Source organism: Eublepharis macularius, chromosome 5 (assembly GCF_028583425.1).
Source record: "Eublepharis macularius isolate TG4126 chromosome 5, MPM_Emac_v1.0, whole genome shotgun sequence".
NCBI classification, from domain to species: domain Eukaryota; kingdom Metazoa; phylum Chordata; class Lepidosauria; order Squamata; family Eublepharidae; genus Eublepharis; species Eublepharis macularius.
The window spans coordinates 1,630,504-1,652,257 of record NC_072794.1 but is presented as its reverse complement, the minus strand read 5'-3'; the positions used below and the strand labels follow the sequence as shown (position 1 = coordinate 1,652,257).

The following is a 21,754-nucleotide window of genomic DNA, read 5'->3' as shown; positions in this document are numbered from 1 at the left end:
TTGTGATTTTTTTTTTGACTTTTTAAAGTAATAAGGATTTTTATATCAAAAGAAGAACACTTTGCTCTCCATGTACTGCCTTCAGAACAGGAAAAAACGACCCTGAGAACTCTACAGAAAGTAAAAGTGTTTGATATAAATCATCCATTCATAATTCCTATGTACTATACCTTTAAAGTGTCCGTGTTCAATAGAAACAATATTGCAAATGCTCTTCCAAGTGCTAGTATCCCCTTGCTACAATGTTACAATGTTGCAACTCTCCATGCAGAGAAAAGCACCACTTCATAAATTGCATAGCACAAGGCATACGTCCTCGAAGCCAAGCACACTGAGCTCAAAAGTCCATGGGAAAAGTCTTATTTTTAAGACTTAAGTATTAAAGTAATACTTATTACTTTAAAAAGTCAAAAAACCCCACAATATAAAAATTATTTTGGAAAGAGACTTGGCTGTATTGCTTAGTAAGTTTTCACGACTGTTGCTTTTCTTGTTAGACCTTTCTCGTGATACTCCCAGATCTTGCCATCTGAGGGGTGCAGAGCAATTCCCCTGCACTGCTGTAGCCTCTCAGCACAGCAGCAGCCTCCTTTGCAGGGAAAGCAGCCCGGTGCTTCCACCCCGAGATCAAGAAGGGAGGCAGACAGAACTTCCAGACTGGCAGATCTAGTGGAGGCCCAGGAAGGAAGGAGGGGCGTCCTATGCTGTGAATGCCCCGCAAGGCGTTGTGGGAACACAGCCCTGCTCTGATGAAAAATTTCCACCAAAGCAATTCATATTCAGCACTGAGATAATTAGTTCAAATGGGGCAGGCTGTATTAATTATGCAGATCAAAGAGCCTGACGGCCCCTCCTTTATTTTACATAATTTATTTTGCATTTTTCACAGTCTTGCATAATCTAAACTGGCTTTTGTCACCGCTTGGAAGGGGCAAGTTGCTCTGCAGACCATCTGGGCACTGGAAAACTTATCCCAGCCTTCCTGTCATCTCGCACACTTTTCAGATAGGTTCAGGTGGGTAGCCATGTTGGTATACAGCAGGTAAGCAAAGTTCGAGTCCAGTAGCACCTTAGAGACGAACAAATCAGTGCTTTTCAGGCCTATCTTGACAGCTGTAAGGTCTAGAATCTTGCTTTTTTTTAAAAAAAGAAAAGCTGAAACTCTCAGGAAGCTGGGTTCCGTGCCAATGCATTCATCCTGCACCCCCTCATACTGTGACACAATCAAATACATATGCTCAATCTTGCTACGATTACAGATTTTGCTACATGGCAGAAGCCATCGCAGGCCCTCGTGCGAGCGCACCACTGCAAGCCCCGTCCCCGTATGATCCAGGCCCGTCTTCCCACCTGAGTAGCAGCCAGAAAGGAAACTGAGCTCACCTGCTCTCCCCCACCCCACCCCCCCGCTGCTGCTGAAGACGAACAAGCCTTCTTCGTAAGCCCCTCAAGTGAAACACTGTGGGGCGGGGGAGCCTGCTGCCCACTTACCTGGGGTCTGGAAATTGATGCGCCTCATCTCCACGGGATCCTTGGGGTGGTGGGGGGCAATCTCAGCGTTGTTCAGCAGGCACTTGATCCTTGGCTCAGAATCTTTCCGTTTACTTAGGAGGAGGATGAAGGGGAAGGAAAACAGACAGAGATGAAAAGGCAGCTATTTCATCTACAGAGACTCTAGTTATGCTCAGGGCTGGGCTGTGTCACTAGTACCAACAATTCCTGAAGCAAGAAATGTCCAGTGCTATAACTTGCAAAATCTTTGAAATGTGCAATCCTTTAAAAGCCACCCAAGCCCGATTGCTGAAACATTCTTGTTTCAGACTTAAAACTGGAAACATATTGGCCCTCAAAAAGGGGCAAGCCATTGTTCTAATGTAGTTCCATATTCATAAGGAGGTATGCCCTGACCAGAGACTTACAGAGAGCTAAAAGACAGACTCCTGAGAGCAGTTAAGTCTGCTGCATCTCTGAATTTTATTTATTTATTTTACATACCACCTCTCCACCCTATTTAGTGCGCAAGGTGGCTTATGACATCAGAAACAGGCACAGGATCCAATCAGACCCCACGCAAAGAGATGACAAATTTGTTCAGCCCTGATGAAGGAAGTTGAAGAGGAGGCAAGTTGGAGCAATAAATCTAGCAGAGAAACTGCAGGCCGCGTCCTTTACAAGGAACTTTTAATTAATTGACTCAGTTCTCCAGGGTCCACACAGTTTGGGAAATACTGAACCAAACAAGCTAGTGTCCCTGCTTATCGTGCCGCTGAGTTCATTTCATACTATTTATATATATATATATATATATATATATATATATATATATATATATATATATATATATATATATATATATATATATATATATATATATATATATTACCTCTCTGCACACTAAAGGCAGCTTAAAATGGAAGATGAACAAAATGACACACGAAATGATTGTAAAACTCACACATGAACAAAATCCCTGCAAACCGAAGATCAAGGAAAGCAATTATCGAAACAATTCATTAACACAATTTAGTCAGTCCAACCTTTACCCTCCCTTAAAGGGACTGTAAAAAAAAAGGCAAGGCTCACAGAGGCTTACTGTGAAGAGAAAACGAAAACCCAACACTTCTATTTTCTCTGGAACCAATCGCAAATCTGCTTCCATGCCTTATGCCAAGTTGTAGGATGAGGACATATTTCCCCCTTTCTGCTTTCCCCGGCAAATCTTAATTTTATAATGCAGATCCTGAAAAGCTTCATCAGTGGTGGTCCCTGCCCCCTTGTTTTGGGAGTCTTCCAAGGACTTTTTTTGGGATTGGTTTGGGGTTCAACCTGGCTGGCATTTTTAGAACTGGCAACACTTTGGGGGATTTTACTACTGTTGATTTTCAGTTCCCAAAGCAACCCAACTGCCACCTGCACCAAAAATCCAGAGCAGACACCTGAGCCTTTTAAACTCTTACCTGTCTGGTTTGCTGTCCAGGAAAGCAGTAAAGGAGGAGGAGGGAGAAAAGACAAATGTGCGGATTAGCAAAGGACTGGCAGCTCTGTGGGTTTATCCCCCACCCTCCCCTAGAGCCCTCTTACAAAAACCCTCAGCCATTTGGGAAGATTATCACCCTTTCCAGGGTCTGTGGAACTGCCCATGCTGACCCCCGCATCTGTCATCTTGGGGCTAGGCTACTGCAATTGTTCTATGCCAGTTCACCCTTTTTTGAAAGTCTGGCGCAAAACAGTTTCCCCACTGGCTAGAGCATACTCATGGGAACCCTTGTACAGGTTACCAATCTGTTTGGGCATCCAATTCAAGGTGCTTGTCCTAAAGCCATATGCAACCTGGGGCCAACTTACTTGGCAGCCCGTTTTCCTCATTCATAAGCCTGTTCACTACCTTTGATCCTCCCAGGGCTGCTCCTCAACCTGGCTGAGATCTTCTATCAAGCTATACAATGAACCACGGCACAGGTCAACCCATTTGGTCTCACTTCTGATGTTCTGGGATGCCCCCTAAGGAAGGACGGAGGGCTCCTATGCGATCTGCTTTACGCCGCATAAGGCTATGCCCTTTCCAGTGTGAACCCCGTTTGCTCCATCTTCATTTTGGAAAGGGAAGGATTAAGTAGAATTGAGATGCTGCATGACTGGCAGCCACGGCAAGCAGCCGCTGCAAATGCATGGCACGTTTGCGCGCTGAGCTCCCTCTCCCACCTTGCAAAGTGACAGCATCACCCTGGCAAGCATCCCGAGTGGGATCAGCAAAAGCCCGGCACCTGATCCTCCCAAGGCTGCTTCTTCCCCAGAGCTGGTTCTGGTTTTGGCTGCCCCCCATACCTTACAAAGGAAGGACGTTCCCCACCCCTTCCCCACCCTCTGATAGCCAGCAATGCATGTGGGGTACATGCAGACTGGAGAGAAAAACACACAGCCTCACACACCCACTTACTTTTTGTACAGAAGGATGGCAATGACAATGCAAATAATGAAAACAACGGCCAGGACCGGCCCGATGACCCAGATCAACCCCTCCTCTCCGTCGATCTTTGGCTGTGGGTCAGGGTTGTCTATCTGGAATGGGTCAGAGAACGGGCTGGCTGCATATGTCTGGAAGAGAGGTGAAAGAAGGCATGCTGAGAATGGGGAACAGAAGAGGCGGAGTAGGGAAGGTGGCTTCTCGTACGGCTGAAGAGGGAGGGACTAATAGCAACAGTGACAGGGCCCTTTGTAGGGCAACAGGACCAAGCCCCAGCGCGAGACCTCTTCAAACTCACGAGCTACTTTTAACTCCAATTTGGCACAATGGGCATGCGTGCGTGTGTGCTATTTTTAACCCTGTCCCATCCATGGTTGCACATAATACACATGAAAGGAGCCACACAAGTGGATTTGCTGTTGCAACAGAAGAGTCCTCTGGCACCTTAAAGGCTAATAAACCTGTGATAGCACAAGCTTTTGTGAGTGCACAATGTTCCATATATTCGCGAGCCTTTCAAGGCCCTTGGGCTTCTGCAGATGGCAGCGTTCTCCCTCGGCATTGTCACTGGTGGCTTCTACTGGGGAATTCAAGTTTTTCTTTGGATTTTGTATTAACTGCAGCTGCCCCTTGGGTCTCAGTCCCTGAGCCCATTTACCAAATATAAACAAGTTCAGGTTGAGTAGCCGTGTTGGTCTGCAGTGGAAGAGCAGGATTCGGGTTCAGGAGCACCTCAAAAGACCAACTAGATTCCCAGGGTCTTGGAAGAAAGTGGCTGCGACGGAAGCTTTTGCAGACTACGGCTGTCTCCAGAGGACACATGAAATATTATCCTAAACTGTCAGGGGTACGTAGGTACAGCGAAAATAATGTATCACATCATATTATATTATATAGGAATGAGAATAGGGCCACGTGGGAGACAGCCAAGGGTTGTTGGAGAGGGAAACACATTAGAGGCGCCAGTGCTAGAAGCCACCAAGGCAAGAGAGGGCAGCTGGAATGCTTGGTGCTAAATGACAATTGAGACATGGTGGGCATTTCAAAAACATGGTGCAATGGGGAAATTCAATGGGATATGGTCATCCCTGGGCATAACTTCATAGGCAGGACAGGGAGCAACAGGTTGGTGGTGTGTGCATCGCACGGCATATTCAAGAGGGCATAGAATCAAAAAAGTCAGAAACCATTAGGGGAATGAATCCCCAGCAGAAGCTATATGGGTGGAAGTGATGGTCCCCCCCCCCAGGGTTACTTAAAAGTGGAGGTGCACTATTGCCCATCTGAACAAACCCTCGAGGTCGATCTCCAGATGGAGAAGGAGGGAAACCAAGGAGGGGGCATACAATGCAATCCCATGAAGAGTTACTCCAGTGGTCAAGTGGTTCAGCTGTGAATCAGCACTCTACTGCTTCGAATCCCACTACTGCCATGAGCTCAGTAGGTGCCCTTGGATAGGCCACTCCTCTCAGCCCCAGCTCCCCGACTGTATCGTGGGGATAATAATAACACTAACTTGTTCACCGCTCTGGGTGGGGCACTAATCTGTCTAGAAGAGCAGTATGTATGTGCAGTTAAACCAGCATGGCTGGGAAGTCCTGCCTCACCGATCTTTTTGAGTTCTCTCAGAAAGTGAACAAGTATGTAGATAATGACGACCCAGGCCACGTTATATACTGGTTCTTTCAAAAGGTTTCTGACAAAAACCTCACTAAATACTCCTGAGTAAGCTCAACAGTCATGGGATAAGAGGATAGATTCCCTTATGCAGGGCTTTTTTTCTGGGAAAAGAGGTGGTGGAACTCAGTGGTGGAACTCAGGACCACACAATGACGTCACTTTGGGTCAGCTGGAACAAGGGGGGAGTTTTTTAAAGTTTAAATCACCCCAGGCAAAAATGGTCACATGGCCGGTGGCCCCGCCCCCGATCTCCAGACAAAGGGGAGTTGAGATTGCCCTCTGCACCATAGCACGGAGGGCAATCTCAACTCCCCTCGGTCTGGAGATCAGGGGGCGGGGCCACTGGCTATGTGACCATTTTCAAGAGGTTCCGGAACTCCGTTCCACCGCGTTCCCCCTGAAAAAAAGCCCTGCTCTTATGGATTAAAAATTGGTTAAATCACAGGAAGCAGAGCACAGGAGTAAATGGACAGTTCTCTCAACGGAGGGTCCCACAAGGGCCTGTATTGGGCCCGTGCTGTTTAATGTGTTCATAAATGATCTGGAATTGGAAGTGAACAGGGCAGTGGCCAGGTTTGCAGATGACACAAAAGTATCCAGGATGGTGAAAACCAAGGCTAACGGTGAAGGAGGATCTCCACAAATTGGGTGAATGGTAAACAATGTAGCACATGAAGTTCAATTTAGGTGAAGATAAGGTGATGCTCAATTAAATGAAAAATCCCAACTTCGGGACATGCTAATTGGGTCTGAACTCGCTGAGACTGAGAGGGGGAGACTTGGGGGTCACAGGGGATGATAGTTCAACGAAAGTGTCCACTTGGTGTGCCACAGAAGTGAGAAAGACAAGCTCTGTGCTGGGGATTGTTAGGAAAGGGACTGAGGCCACGAACTCTGAATCCCAGTGCCAGGAGGCGACGCCAGGGACAGACTTGGCCCCCAGTGCCGCGCTGTTGGCCTTCCACGGGAACTGCTCGGCCACCGTGTGAGACCCGATGCTGGCTGAGATGGACCGCTACCCCGATCCCACAGGCCTGTTCTTATGCTCTTTTCTTATGTACGTTCTTAAAAATAAAGTTCACTTCTTTCTTTTTTTAAACTTAAAACTGCTGGGGGGGGGAGTCACTTTGGGAATCTCGCAAAGACCCCAGCAAATCGGCACTCTGCACGGCTGGATGGCACTGGAAGCCCAAAGAATCAACACTGTGCCCCAGGGTTGATTCTCTGGGGAACACAGCACGCCTGTTCAAAGAGGGTGCAGGCGAGACGGATCACTCCAGAGAAGTGCATCGAGCCTCATCCTTTCAAGTGTATGTTCATGGTCAAAGTTTTAAAAAGCAAATTGGGACAACATGCTTCATTTTTTTTGTGAACAGTTGTGGAATCGTGGCATACAATGGGGGTGGGGTGGGAAGGCTTTACAGAGACCCGCCTTGAGAAAACCTATGTTTATTCACCTAAGGGGAAAGGATATGGGCCCAGGTCTTTTGGGCTCAGGTGTGATGCTTTAATCATCACACTTGCTCACAAATAAAACATGACAACTTGCCGGGCTCCGTGTTCTACTGTTTAGGCCGAATGCATTGTGCACGAGTGCATGAGCAGAGCCACGGTCTCTTCTACAACCCAGAAACTGCAAGATAAGTTAATCCGCTTGGGAAATCCTTTCCGCAGGCGTGTCAACCTAATCCTTTTAGTGTTAAAATATAAAACCAACTGTTTATTTAAAAACATTAAAAAAGGGCGAAAGAGGCTCCCCACCCCAAAAGTCACAGTAATAATCAGTGGTGTCTAAAGGTGGAAGAAAACATGACAACCAGCATGCTCACTGTGAGGAAAGTCAGGCAGGAGCGTGCAGAAGGAGATAAAAAAGCGGGGAATACACGTGTTTCGTTTTCTTAAAGCAGCTTCCAGAACAGTGAACCAAATCCAGGAAACCAAGTTACAATGACACTGAAAAGTTCTGTTTGGGTCTTTATCGCGCAGCAGCAGCAGCAGCAGCAGGCACTGGGATGGCAGCATTCCCCCCCCCCCCCGCCCCTGCCACTGGCACTGTCTACCGATTGGATTGGATCCCAAGGGGAGAGAGCCTTACGTGACGTCCTGCTACCTAATTAACTCCGTGGGAATGTGCACACTGTGCGTGAGTGCATCCTTTTTTATTTTTCGCAGTGCTACCCGGCAATGGCATTGCCTTCCTGCAAACGGGGTCCTCGCAAGGGGAGGAGCACTGACCCCTCCCCGCTTTTTTCCTTTGGAAAGGTTCACTTAATTAACTCAGTTGGAGGGAAGGGACTGTGTGCACCTTAGGGGTTTTCTGGTCGGTCACAGTGAGGCAAAGTGCCACTGGGCAGGGTGCAGGTGGTCTGTTCAATCAATCAAGCAATAAAAGCCCTGGAAGGCTTCAATCACAGTCTTTTGGGGCGCTTTCTCTGACAGTCAAATGCAAATGTGTTTCCCAGTGAAACTTCAGCTACATCACAGTTCCCACCTACACAACGAAAATCTAGGAGTCCCTTCTGGTCTCCCCATCATACTGCAACGCCCCCTGCCCAATCCAACATTATTTTTTTTAAAAAATTAACCACATCAAGCCTAAGTCAAGCCCCCTGAGAGCCACTGACCTACTCTGCATTTTCTCCTGCCTGCCCACAGCAAAAGGAAAACTTAGTAAAAAAAACCCAGATTTGTTTGGGGGGGGGGATTCAGACGATCGTGCTGCCTGCCTGCTTGCAGTAGAACAGTGGAGGGTGGTGGCAAGCAATGAAAGAACACACACACACATCTTGTTTGGCAGCAGAACACCGACAGTCAACGGGAAGGACTCGCTCCTCATTGTGGGAACGAAACTGCAAAGCACAACGAAGCACGGCAGCAACAGCAGGATACAAAGGCAATAATTTATCGACATGATCATTATTTAAAAAATGGAAAAAAGGAACAAGCAGCAGGGTTTTTTAAATGTCACGGTGCTGCACTGGTTGGAGCGCTCTCCTGCTTGGCCCCGCCCTCGCTCTGCCAGCCAGTTTCCCACCAAGACTCGGACCTTCTTTGGGGTCCTTCTTCGAGGTCTGTTATTGTGTGTGTGTGTGTGTGTGTGCAAGTAGTGTACTTGAGGAAAAACCGGATGGATGGCTTGGAGTAAGGGGGAGTCTTGGTCGATGCGTTTTTTGGTTAAGAGAGAAAACAGCTGCCCCAGCAGAGTCTCAATTCCCCATCCCACCCGCGGAAAAGAAGTGTGTATGTGCACAGCCAACACTCGCCATGACGCTTTCCCCAAGCATTCTGTGGGGCCTGTAAACCCCATTGCTGTGTGTGCCCAAACTGAGTGGGTCAATGGCTTAAAGGGAGGGTTGTGCTCTGTGTGATTCTGGTGCCGTTAACTGCACTAAACTTAACTTACAGCTTCTGCGTTCTGTAGCACTGCCAGGATGAAAATGACATACTTCTGCCCAGCTTCCAGGGGCTTGTTCTCAAACCCGTTGTAATGCTTCATGTCCCCAAGGGGGAAGTGGTTGGGCAGAGAGGGGAGGCGGGCTGCAATGTATGGCTTGTGGAGGTCCAGCTGGCGGGAATGACGGAGGCTGCGGCGCTGCAGTCTGGAGATGTCCTGTATCAACTGGAGGGAGGAGGGAAAATCAATAATAGCAAGAAGCTGTGCAGGGAACTGAAGCCCCCGCCCAGATTTCATCCAGCACTGTTTACAGGCTTCCAAGTCCTATAGCTCTGCAACAATAAGGACTAGAAACATGAAGGACCTGAGGAGACTCGGTGCTAAGCCTTAAAACACACGTGTAGCCCAACAGAGATGAACAGGCAATTGTACAATAAGAGAGGAATTGTACAATTAGATGCAGGGCACTTTACAATTCAAGGCTCCTACAGTTTTTGATCTGAGAAGGAGGGGTGTTTCTAACACAAGGGTTTTATTTTTAAGACCAGATTGCTTTTGCTCCCCCTCCATGTTCCACACGATGAATTGAAACCCCACCATCTCCATGTCAAGGAAAAGTTCTCTAGAAGTTCCTGCTGGACAGTTCCATTACTGAGACCGAGGGCAGAAATAAAGTTTTAGGGAAGTAGGGCCACTCTGGAATGCAAAAGGCACCCAGCGCGCAGCATCTTTAGGTCCCAAGAGGTCCTCCAGGGCAGGCTGCATCCTGCAGCAACTTCTCATTGGCACACCCATCGCTCATTCAGCCATGTGCTTGCCTGACTTCTCCCTCTCCTACAGAAGGGGGTGAGGCACCGAGCTGCTGCCTCCTCTGCTGACCAGGAGGAGGAAGAGCCCATCAACCCATTTTTTGGAGATAGGTAAGCAACCCACCTTGTAGCACAAGGAGGGCACCAGCCCAATTTATGATTTGGAGAAGTCCCAAAGGGCCAGCATGTAGTCATCAAAGAAGTATAGTCTTTGGACTCTTTACAATGACCCCAAAGATGCTGGGATGCAGGTTTGGTAATGCATGTCACACACAAGCGCCCCACCGCCCCACAAACCCACCTCTTCCAAGTCCATTTCTTCAGGGCTGCTGTATGGGTTCTGGAACTGGCCGCTCCTGGATTTCTTTAAGGGGACCACTACAATGTAATAAGCCCTGATAATCAGAAATAATAGAAACTGGGATGAAGAGTGTTGTAAAGAAGAACAAAAATGCATGAAAGGCCCCAATAAAACTGCTGAAGAAGACAAAGGGAGCAACTAAACCTTGTACACAAACCGTGGAACAACCTGGCATGGGGCAATGCCTGGAGCAGCTTCAGCAGAATCTCCAGGTCCGAAGGTGGGATTGTCATTGTGAAAAGCAACAGGGGAGGGCCGCAATCTCCACTGGCCTGCTTGCTGGAAGCTCATCACTTGGCTCATCACTTGGAGGTACAAGATGCTGAACCCGGGTCAGGCTTAGTTTGATCCAGCAACACAATTTTACAACTGTTAGAAGGGCGCTTGCTGGTATCTCACCCGTTCTTTTGAAGACGTTTAATTTTTCTATGTTCTCAGGCACCAAACTTGGGAAGTGGGGAGGTTACAAAAGCTTCTGGTTGTGTTACATGCCCCCCCCCACACATCTGCATATAAAGAGCTTGTTTCAACTGTTGTTGGTGAACCCAAAGAGCAGAGAGGAAGATCGCACACCCCGTTCTGTCCATAAAATGCGAACAGAAGGCCTCACTGGGCCACAGGTCCATGAAGGGAAAAGGGGTTTAACTCTTCAACCACGACTCTGCTATCCAAAACTAATCTCCCTGTTTTGTTACTAGTATTTGAAAGGAGAAAAGGTGTGCCCTTTAACGCACGCGCATACACACAAACAAATTTTCCTTCTCTTTCACATGCTGTACCAGGGCCAGGGCCTTTTTGGTCCTGGCCCCAACCTGGTGGAACTCTCTGTCTGAGGACACTCGGGCCCGCCAGGATCTTGTATCATTTAGGCGGGCCTCTAAGACAGAGATGTTCCGCCAGGCATACGGTGGAGGGTAATTTTTAGCCCATCATTGCTGAGCCTTCCACTGGTCTCCCTCTACAAGGGGTATGGAGAGTCCACTCCCGCTGGTTGCCCTGAAAGGGGCACAGTATTTTATCTGTTTTTATAATTGATTTTAAGTTGTATTTTAATTAATGTTGTACCTCGCCCTGAGCCTGCTTGTGGGAGGGTGGGTTATAAACAAACAAACAAACAAACAAACAAATAAATAAATATATAAATTTTAAAAAGCCAGTCAGGGAACCTGGTTTGGAACAGAGACACTGAGGCTGAAGTGCTGCATCCCCTCTTTCCCTTCCTGCCTGGCCCTGAGGCAAACTGAGGCTGTGCTAACCTGCCATTTGCACCCATTTCTGGGTGAAGCAAGACATGTGATCTTCTGCTCTCTGCAGCCCCTGGATGCTCTGCAGCTCTACTGCTGCAATGATTTATTATTTCATTTCCCCCAGGCACAGGGGATTCTGCAGGGAGAGGAGGGGTCCCCCCTGAGGCACTTATATGAACCAGCCTTACAAAGCTGCTGCATCTGTGTGCCTTCCAGCCAATCACTGGGCTGTAAAGCCAGCAACATCTTGAACCTAAGGCACACCGAGAGCTCACACGCTCTGCCGTGGCCCTGCTCGTACGTACTGCACAAGGGCCTCCGGGCTCTTTGCATCCACCAAGTTCACCATCACGTTGCCGTCAATGTCATGCCCAATGGACACCTCTGGCTTCTTGCCCAACAGGCTGGCTGCAGTCCGGGCATCCACGGTTTGCTGGAGACCCCCCATGGTATTCCCGCGGTTGGTCAGGATGAACCGGTAGTGAGTCTGGGGCTTCAGGTGTATGATGAGCTTCTTGGTTGCACGGCCGTCCACCTCAATGTCTTTGCCACTGTTGTCATACTGGATCTAAAAAAGAGCCAGAAGTAAAGAAAAGGGGGGAAGAGAATGGAGAGGTGGGGTAGAGGAGACAATTAGGAGTTCATCAGGCTTTTAAAATCAATTTTTAAAAATTATTTGAAAATGAAGCCAACCAAAGACTAAAAAACACACAAGCATTTTAAGACTGAAATAACGGCAACAACAACATTCGATTTATATGCTGCCATTCAGGATGACTTAACACTATTATCAGGGCTTTTTTTTCACCTGGAATGTGGTGGAACGGAGTTCCGGAACCTCTTGAAAATGGTCACATGGCTGGTGGCCCCGCCCCCTGATCTCCGCATGGCGTGGAGGGCAATCTCAACTCCCCTCTGTCTGGAGATCAGGGGGCGGGGCCACCAGCCATGTGACCATTTTCCCCGAGGGCAACCCACTGCGTTCCACCACCTCTTTTCCCAGAAAAAAAGCCCTGGCTATTATCATCTCCACAACAAAACACCCTGTGAGGTGGGTGGGGCTGAGAGAGCTCTGAGAGAGCTGTGACTGACCCAAGGTCACCCAGCTGGCTTCAAGCGGAGGAGGAGTGGGGAATCAAACCCGGTTCTCTTAACCCTTCTGCTTTCCTTCATGGTCATCAATCAATTCAGAAACCCCAAACAAGCACATTTAAAACGAGCTCTCTGTTTCTCACACCTGCATGTCAGCAGCAAAACAAAGGCTGAGAAACATTTAAAGAGGTACACTGTGAGTTCCAGGGAAGCGAAAGTCCTCTGAAATCCCAGTCATTACAGGCGGGGGGGGGGGGTGATCTGCAAGCAAGCGGAGTTACTTTTGAGCGATCAGACTCCTGACCGGGAGGAAGTGATGCAAGCCACCGGGGAAAAAGAGAACGTCATCTCTTTCTAAGAAGTGGCTTGATTTGAGAGTTTTATCATTTTAATAACTCTGAATTGCATTAGACTTGAGAGAAAGCCACGTGGGAGACCCTAAAGTCAGAAGCAGAATGTAGGCAGAACACCTCCCCCCCCCACCCGTGTTGTAACGATGCATGTTCGGTCAGACGCTGTCCGTAAAGTCCAGCACCTGTTATTCTACCACGCTCCAGAGTGACCGTGGAGCAGAACCCCAATCGGGCCGTGCAAACAAAGGGGCAGGAGCGCGGCTGGATTCCAGCATGGATCCTTTCTGTTCACTAGGGAACAGGAGCTTCATGTGTCAGCGGAAGGTTCCCTGAGCCCGAGGGAAGTGCCACCGTCAGCAGAAGAGATCTGGAGGTCCAGCCGGTGAGTCTTCACAGCTCAGATTACCAGCCCAACCCAAGGCAGCCTCCAACTGAGCTAGACGAGGCAGCGGGGTGTGTCCGTGTGCTGGGGGACAACAACGAAGCCGAACAACAATGCCGAACTCCCTGTTCAGGGCCTGGGTCATTTACATTTCAGGAAAACAGAAAAAGCTCACTGGCACTGCAATTCTAAGTCTGAAGAATTCATACCCGGTATGGAATAGGAGAGTTGTAGTTTTCGGGGAACTCCCAGCCCAGCAGAACTGATGTCTTGGTGACCATCTTCACTCTGAAGTTTTTGGGCAAAACTGTTGGAAAGACAGTAAAGGCAGTGAGGGAAAGGGAAGGAGGAGAGAGTGGGCGGGAGGAACAGGGGTTGGATCCCACCAATGCGACAATCTTTCCACACGGGGCTGTGCTTTCTTCCAAGAATGGCACCTCCTGCCTTTCAGCCACTTTCTCACCCCATTACAAGCTTCGTCACCAAACAGTTTTGTAACAAGATAGATCCTGCCTCCCCCCTTGACCTATCCCACCGCGTTGCCAACAAAAATAGCTACATGGCTGCTGGTTGGCTGCTGAGGAGAAAGAGTCTCTGGATGAACAAAACCATTTGAGATATTTTAATTTGTTGGGGACTTTTTTCTTCCCCCTGCCCCTTTTGCTGCTTGCAAAAGAAACAAACAAACAGAGAGAGAGAGAGAGAAAGAGAGAGAGTGAAAGAGAGAGAGCTTAGGAAAGGACTCCGCCCACCTGTGATAGCGACTGCTCCGCCCAGCTGTCAATCAAGAAGGGCTGTCTGGACTTGACTTTTGGAAGAAAGAGGAAAAAGGGACTTACCTGTTGAAGGCAGAGAGAAGCAATCTGCCTTTTCAATGTTTGGGTTTTTAAAAAATGTACTCACGGCCATCTTCAAGTAAATGACTTATTTGTTTATTTATTGCGCTTCTCTGCCTCCAGGTAGCATCTCAGATAACAAGCAGAGATACAGAGGAGAAACTGGGGCAAGTCCTACCTTGGTCCAGAAGGAATGTCCGGTATTGGACAGTTGGGCTGTACGGCCCGGGGCCTTTACTGGTGTGGGCTCGGATTTTAACATCATAGGCGGTGTTGGGCTTGAGGCCGTTCAACATGTATGAGTTCTCAGGAGACGGGGGAAGTTCTTTTTCCTGTGGGTTGCTGGAAGATCCAGCTTCCCGGTAGGCCACAGTATACTTGACGATTACACCATTTCTCTCAGCCAAGACAGGGGGCAGCCAGTTGAACTGCACCGATTTGGAGGTGATGTTGCTCGCCTCGAGAATTTGGGGGTAACCTTTGGGAACATCTTCAGCAATGGTGAGCTCCTGCACTGCTTCCTCCCCAAAACCAGCTCGACTTTTCACGGCCAGCTTGAAAACGTACGTGGCACCTTTGTGGATGTTGGTGGCGGTGTACTTATCCTCCTGGGCTGCAAACTCCAAAGTAGCCAAGGGATCGATGTCTTTGCGGCCAAATTGCAGGCGGTACCCCAACACTTGGCCTTCCACATCCAAGGGAGGTTCCCATTTTACTAGGAGGGTGTTCGCTTGAGTCTGGTGGACAGATAGGATGGGCTTTCCCAGGACTACAGGAGATACAAAGATATTAAGGCGTCAAGGTTTTTGAAAAAGAAGTATCCTTCAAACGGAGCAAAACCTTAAGAGATCTCTGTTTAGTGGAATGTACATTATGAATGTTTCTGCTACGTTGTACTTTTCTGCTACAACAAATAGACAAAAATGACCATTTCCAGGGAAACCCCCATTAGAAAACAAATGCAATGTTAATTTTGCAAACAACAGCATTTAGCTTTAATATTTCTCTATATTAAAAAAATCAGAATGTACACTCAATTAGATTGGAAAAATATGTTGATTTCTGTAATGATGTGCAATAGATGTTACTTGAAAAGAAAGACTGGTTTTGGAAGATCTCCTAAAGGATATTGAAACCTAAATGGTTAAATTGAAAGAATTTGGTGCAGCAGCGGGAGTTAAGGTTAATAAACAGAAGACTAAGAAGTTAAAAAGAAAAATATGAAAATACTGGACCAAATGAAACTGGAAAACAAAACATGTTTTAAAATTGAGAAAAAGGTAAAATATTTGGGAAATACTTTGACAAATATGAATTGTATGTTATTTCAAAATAATTACATTAAGACCTAGAATGAAATTAAAAGAGATTTGGTTAAGATGGGACAAAATTCAATTATCACTTTGGGCAGAATAGCTCTGACTAAGATGAAAGTTTTACTTAGAATGTTCTTATTTCAGACAATCTCGGTTTTGACAATGGAGGTACCATTCAAACAGTGGCAGAAACACATATCTAGATTTATATGGCAAGGGGGAAAAACAAGGGTTAAATTTAAGGTATTGCAGGATGCAAAGGAAAGAGGAGGATTGAGCCTGCCAGTTTTGAAATTATATTTTGGTGCCAGCTGTTTTATAGGGATGAAAGAATGGCTCTTGTTAAAAACAGAAGATTATTGGATTTAGAAGGAGATAACTTAAGATCTGGATGGCATGGTTATCTGTAGTATGATAAAGTTAAGGTTTAATAGAGAATTCAATAATCGCTAGGTTAGACACGCGTGCCAGTCTGAGAATATGGAATAAATATAAACTGCCCCCAAATAAACTGCTATTGTCACAAGAAGCTCATTTTAGAAGAGAAATGGCAAGAACATTTAAATGTTTAATATATCAAGATATGTTAAAATTTTCACAAGGTGAAGTTAAGATCAAGAGAAGATTTATCAACAGAGGGACACACTTATCAATGGTTTTCTTATATGCAAATTGTGGTTTAAAGTAGACAAGAGGCACTATGATTCTGAGCAAACTAAGACTGAATTTGAGAAGGAACTACATGCAAATGATGAACATGTTATTGCTAAAATGAATAAACTCTTGCTGAAATTTGAGGAAGAGCAAGTGACGTATGATTTAAATAGGCAATTTTTTTTGATATGACATACTAATGGAACAATGGGAAAATATGTGGTTAAAAGGACTGAAATTTACATGAACCTCTAGTCTTAAGGGGAATTTTTATAAGATGATGTACCGTTGGTATACGACCCCTGAGAAACTGGCTAGAATGTACATGGGTTCTTCGAACTTGTGTTGGAAATGCGCTCAATGTGAACCATCATTTTATCGTGTGTGATGGAATTGTAAAAAAGCAAAAAAAATCTTTGGACACCTTTTAATTCAGAAGATTTGGACAACTATTAATTCAGAAGATTTTAAAGATTAAAATACAACTGAAACCAGAGACTTTTTTTTGTTGGGAATGATGGATACTCTGTTGGAAAGAAGTTAGGGACTTTTGTTTTTATATATGATTACAGCAGTGAGACTATTATATGCACAAGACTGGAAGAGTCCAACATCGTCTGCGGCAGAAAAATGGTTGATAAAAGTGTTGGAATTTGCAATGATTGCAAAATTTACTTCACTAAAAGAAGGCAATAAGCTCATTTATTATTGAATGGAAACCCCTTATAGACTTTATACATGAGATAGACTATAATGATTTGTGGATCTGTGGACTAAGGAATTTGGATAAAAGAAAAAAGAGAGCCTTTATCTTCAACACAGAATAAGAGAAAATTTGAAAATACTTACATTTGTTGTGGAGGAAAACCAGAACCCTTCTTTTAGTGTATATAGTTTTTTTCTATTTGTGTGTGTTTTCTGTTTTGTCTGTATGCTCTGTTATTTTTGTTTCTTAACTGATTTTATTGTTTGGTTAGTTTTCGCGAAACTGTCTTTTAATGCTTCGTTTCTTTATTATATAAATCTCTTATAAAAAAAAAGAAAAGAGAGACTGGGATGGTTGGCGAGAGTCATTCTACGCATTTTCTAGAAACCACAAGAGCTAAAAGCCCTGGGAGATGAGGCCGTGTGCTTCAAACAGGGTCCAGCTGAATGCACCGGAGGAACCCACAAGAAGGGCCGTTTCCACACGGCTCACCTGTGCCCGTAAGGACCTGGTAGATCGCGCAAAAAACATGGAAGATCGCGTTTTCTCGTGCGAGAAAATGCTATCTTCCGCATTTTTTGCGCGATCTACCGGGTCCTTACGGGCACAGGTGAGCCGTGTGGAAACGGCCAAGGTGTTGTTTGCTTCCCACTGCAATGGGCATTAAGGGGGTAGACCCCCTTAAATGGCTGCACACCAAGCGCATTATAAACCTCGAGCACCCCCTTCAGTTAGGAATCTTTTCTTTTCCAAATCAAAGAGCCCTGAACATTATAGACTTCCCAGGTAGAGAAAGTTCTCCAATCCCACGATCATTTGGGTTGCCCTTTCCTGCATCTTTGGGAGCTTCACGGTATGGTTTTTGAGATATTTCCATTAGCACCAGATTTCAAATGTGGTCACACTGTATATATAAAAGACATGATGACACTGGCCATTTTGTTTTCGGTCAACACAGGAAGCTGCCTCATACCCAGTCTGATGAGTTGCCTATTGAGGGAAACATCGTCTGCTTTGACGAGGGTGGTCCCCAGGCTGCCAGTAGAAAATGGTCTTTCACATCACCTGTGATGTGATTCTTTTAACTGGAGATGCTGAGAACTGAATCTGGCACTTTCTGCATGCAAAGCTGTACTGCTTGAGCTGTAGCCACACTCCCATAATGCCCTGTAAGGAACTGGTCACATCCCGTGTTGATATCTCCACTGAGTTATTTATCACAACTCCAAGATCTTTTCCTAGTTAATCACTGCCAATTCAGACCCTAGAGTGTGTCACTCTATAAAGGTGGGTCGGATTCTGTGGATCTGTTCGGCTAGCAGTGGTGCCCGAAGGAAGAATCACTGTGTGTGGCGTGAATTCAGGGGATCAAACTATCTTCTTTCTTGTACCCAACTGCAATTCCCATTTTGCTGCCAGTTTGCTGCCTTTTGAAGTTCGTCAATCTGCTTGTTTTTTCACCATCCAAAATGGTGGTGTCGTCCTGACCGGGATGGCCCAGGTGAGCCTGATCTCGTCAGATCTCAGAAACTAAGCAGGGTCGGCCTTGGTTAGTAATTGGATGGGAGACCTCTAACAAAGACCAGGGTTGCAGAGGCAGGCAATGGCAAACCACCCCTGTTAGTCTCCTGCCATGAAAATCCTGCCAGGGGTTGCCATAAGTCAGCTATGACTTGAGGGTGCTCTCTGCTTCACAAATGGGAGTGCCATCCATAAACCTCACCGCTTTTCCTCTCCGGTTTGAGAGTAATGACCCATGAAATACCATTAGCAGATCCTCTGGGGATCCAAATATATTTACTTCTCTCCGTTATTATAATGGTCTATCTACTACCCAGTCTATCTACTAACCAGAGCCCCATGGCGCAGAGTGGTAAGCTGCAGTACTGCAGCCCAAGCTCTGCTCACGACCTGAGTTCAATCCTGGAGGAAGCCGGGTTCAGGTAGCCGTCTCAAGGTTGACTCAGCCTTCCATCCTTCCGAGGTCGGTAAAATGAGTACCCAGTTTCCTGGGGGTAAAGTGTAGACGACTGGGGAAGGCAATGGCAAACCACCCCATAACAAAAAGTCTGCCAAGAAAACGTCGTGATGCGACGTCCCCCCATGAGTCAGTACTGACTTAGTGCTAGCACAGGGGACTACCTTTACTTTTTACCTACTTAGTAACCAGCAATAGAATCCATTATTTTTCTAGGGCTGCTAAGTTTAAGCAGGAGCCTTTAGTGGGAGACTGCTAAAAAGGAGGATTTTTTGGAAGACCAGGTATATAATATTTATCAACTTATAGCAACATGCTTGTTGATGATGATGATAACAGCAACAACAACAACAACAACAACAACAACATTCGATTTATATACCGCCCTTCAGGACAACTTAATGTGGTGTACAAAGTGTGCCATTATTATCCCCACAACAAAACACCCTGTGAGCTGGGTGGGGCTGAGAGAGCTCTGAGAGAGCTGCGTCTGACCCAAGGTCACCCGGCTGGCTTCAAGCGGAGGAGTGGGGAATCAAACCCGGCTCTCCAGATTAGAGTCTCACGCTCTTAACCACTACACCAAACTGGCTCTCTCATATATCCTGATATCCTCAAAGAATGCTAAAATTTTAGTATGTCATCAATTCCCTTTGCAGAAGCCATGCTAATTCTTGTTCAGTAAGGCTTGTCCTTCTATAAGTTTTATCATTCAAGTTTTACATTTACCCAGAACAGTCATTAGGTAATTGTATGTGTAATTTCCAAGCTCTCCAGGCCTTTTTCTAAAAATTGGAGTTACATTAGCTATCTTCCAAACCACTGACTAGAATGTTCCAATGTATGCCATCCAAACCCAGTTAAATTGTTTATTTTAACTTGTCAGACTTAGAACTTTATCTTTTGTTACATTGACTTTACTTTGCAGCTCAGACTCCCCCCTCCCCCACAATGTAAGGTATCTTCTTCAGTGGAAACCAATGAAAACAATTATCTCAGCTTCTCTGCAATCCTCCTAGCCTCTCTCAGAGAGGATATCTGCCATTGATTCTACCGACCACTTCCCTTGCTAGTTCCTTGTTTCCAATGAATTCCACAGGCTTAATGGTTTTAGCAACATGCCTTGTAAATTCTCTTTTTGCTTGCCGTGTTGTCAGTTAACATTTGCTTTGCCAGAACATTCTCAGATTTCTGCAAGAATGCCACTTGGTAACATCTTTCCTTCTACACATTTCTTGACTTTGATCATTAATCAAGCTCTTGGGTCTCACAGTCCCTTTCCTAATCTAAGTACCAGTTATTGCTTTTATTAACTTCCAAGCATCCTAGAGTGATCTGATCCTCTTAAGCCTGCTTTTCAACTTCCCTGAAACTAGCCCTCGCACTTATTAATTTTTTTTTAAGGCCCTGCTATGGTTGCCAGAAATTGGGGCATGGGGAGTCGTTGGGGGAAGGCGCGCTGGCAGGGCCAGTGTGTAGGCGCACTCCAGAATGCTCCCCTGTTGTTTTGCGCAAGAACTTGCATGAAATCGCGCCAGGAAGACGCTGTCGATCCAGGAGCTTGGCACGATGTTCCATGACTGCTAAGCAGTGTGAGAACGGCCTGTGTGTTCACGCACACGTATGAGTGGAGTGTCAGAGGCAACAACAGAGTGTATGTAAGCAAATGTAGCTACATGCACTTAAGATTAGTCTCATAGGAGAAGAGGACGAAGGAGTTCCATTGGAAGGATGGGTTTTGAACTGGAGTCTGAATGGACAAGGAAAGAGAGATAATTTTAGGTGTCCTGGAAAGAAACCTAAGGACCACTAAGGGTAAAGAGGCAGAATTATTTAAAGGGTGAGGAAATTTTTGAGGGAGCTGAGGGTAGCAAAATTAAAGGAGTAGAGTGCACATGGAATGATACCTCAGCATGTAAAGGTAACTTACAAGACTTTTCAGTTGGGTTATGGAAAAGAAGGGGGATACTAGGTTAGTGATTCGTGGAGTGGAAAGCTTAAGGGACAGCAAGGGAGAATGGTGATCCCAACGGAGGGAACAGGAGCTTTGTGGGGGTCTGAAAAGGAACAGCCAAGGGAAAACTGGCAGAACCATTTAAGAGAGGGGGAGAACTTCAGGGTGGTGAGAGCACAGAAGGCCACCCAGAGGGATGCAGTGGGACATCACAGAGAGATCAGGGGTTAAACATCTGCGTTAAGCCAGGGAGGGAAAGAGGAGTGTTGCCAAGTCAAGGTTTTGGATGGGAGTTCTAAGCACAGGACAACAAAAGAAAACGGGGAAAAAGAAAACACATTCCCATTCTTGAGATGTGTATTTGACTCAGCAGTGGAGGGGATAAAAGAATGTCAGCTACTGATCTGAAAGGACCAAAAAGAAAAAAAATGCCCCTCCCCCAACCGGAGGAAAATTAGATATTTGAAGCTGGAGGTAACTGAGTTTTGGGGTAATAGCTTATCTGCTAAAGAGAAATAGCTCTTTAGTGATAGATGAGAATGTATGACTTGGTTGGGATGAAAAGAGATCTAGAAAGGAAGCAGGTTAAGTAAAAGCCCGAATGTATACAAAGACAGGAAGCATCGGGGTGGGGGTGGGGGAGCGGACCCCTCCTCCGAGGCAGGCCCCTACAGAGATGCCCCTACAATGTGCCTGAGTCAGGTAGCAGATTATCTTTCTGGGATGGGCCGCTTCAGTGCACATTTAAATGTCCTTCTCTGCAAAAATATCTTATATGCAATAGTAGCCGAAAGTCTTTAAAAATGGCAGCCTCATTTTGCCTTCCCTCTCCCACCTTGGTTTTTTTTTTCCTAGTTCATATGACTTTGGGAACAAAATAGCCAAAATATTCTCCCCAGACAATCTGCATTGAACTGATACTTCATTCCTCTCTCTCTCAAATACCAGAAAGTGCCTTGAAATAATATCTCCTTCTTCTTCTTCTTCTACTACTACCACCACCACCACCACCACCACCACCACCACCA

The 21,754-nt window shown here is 46.2% G+C and overlaps 1 protein-coding gene across 1 annotated transcript in view; it reads right to left on the bottom strand.

Moving 5' to 3' along the window:
- PTPRS (protein tyrosine phosphatase receptor type S) overlaps positions 1 to 21,754 on the bottom strand; it is a 251,796-nt gene that overhangs the window by 50,716 nt on the left and 179,326 nt on the right. Inside the window, exons 17-24 of the mRNA XM_054979906.1 lie at positions 14,297 to 14,887; positions 13,492 to 13,589; positions 11,761 to 12,023; positions 10,149 to 10,242; positions 9,048 to 9,263; positions 3,938 to 4,095; positions 2,958 to 2,969; positions 1,492 to 1,604 (exon numbers count right to left, since the gene is read on the bottom strand). Of these exons, the coding sequence (XP_054835881.1) occupies positions 1,492 to 1,604; positions 2,958 to 2,969; positions 3,938 to 4,095; positions 9,048 to 9,263; positions 10,149 to 10,242; positions 11,761 to 12,023; positions 13,492 to 13,589; positions 14,297 to 14,887 (1,545 nt within the window). The remainder of the gene's footprint in view (positions 1 to 1,491; positions 1,605 to 2,957; positions 2,970 to 3,937; positions 4,096 to 9,047; positions 9,264 to 10,148; positions 10,243 to 11,760; positions 12,024 to 13,491; positions 13,590 to 14,296; positions 14,888 to 21,754) is intronic.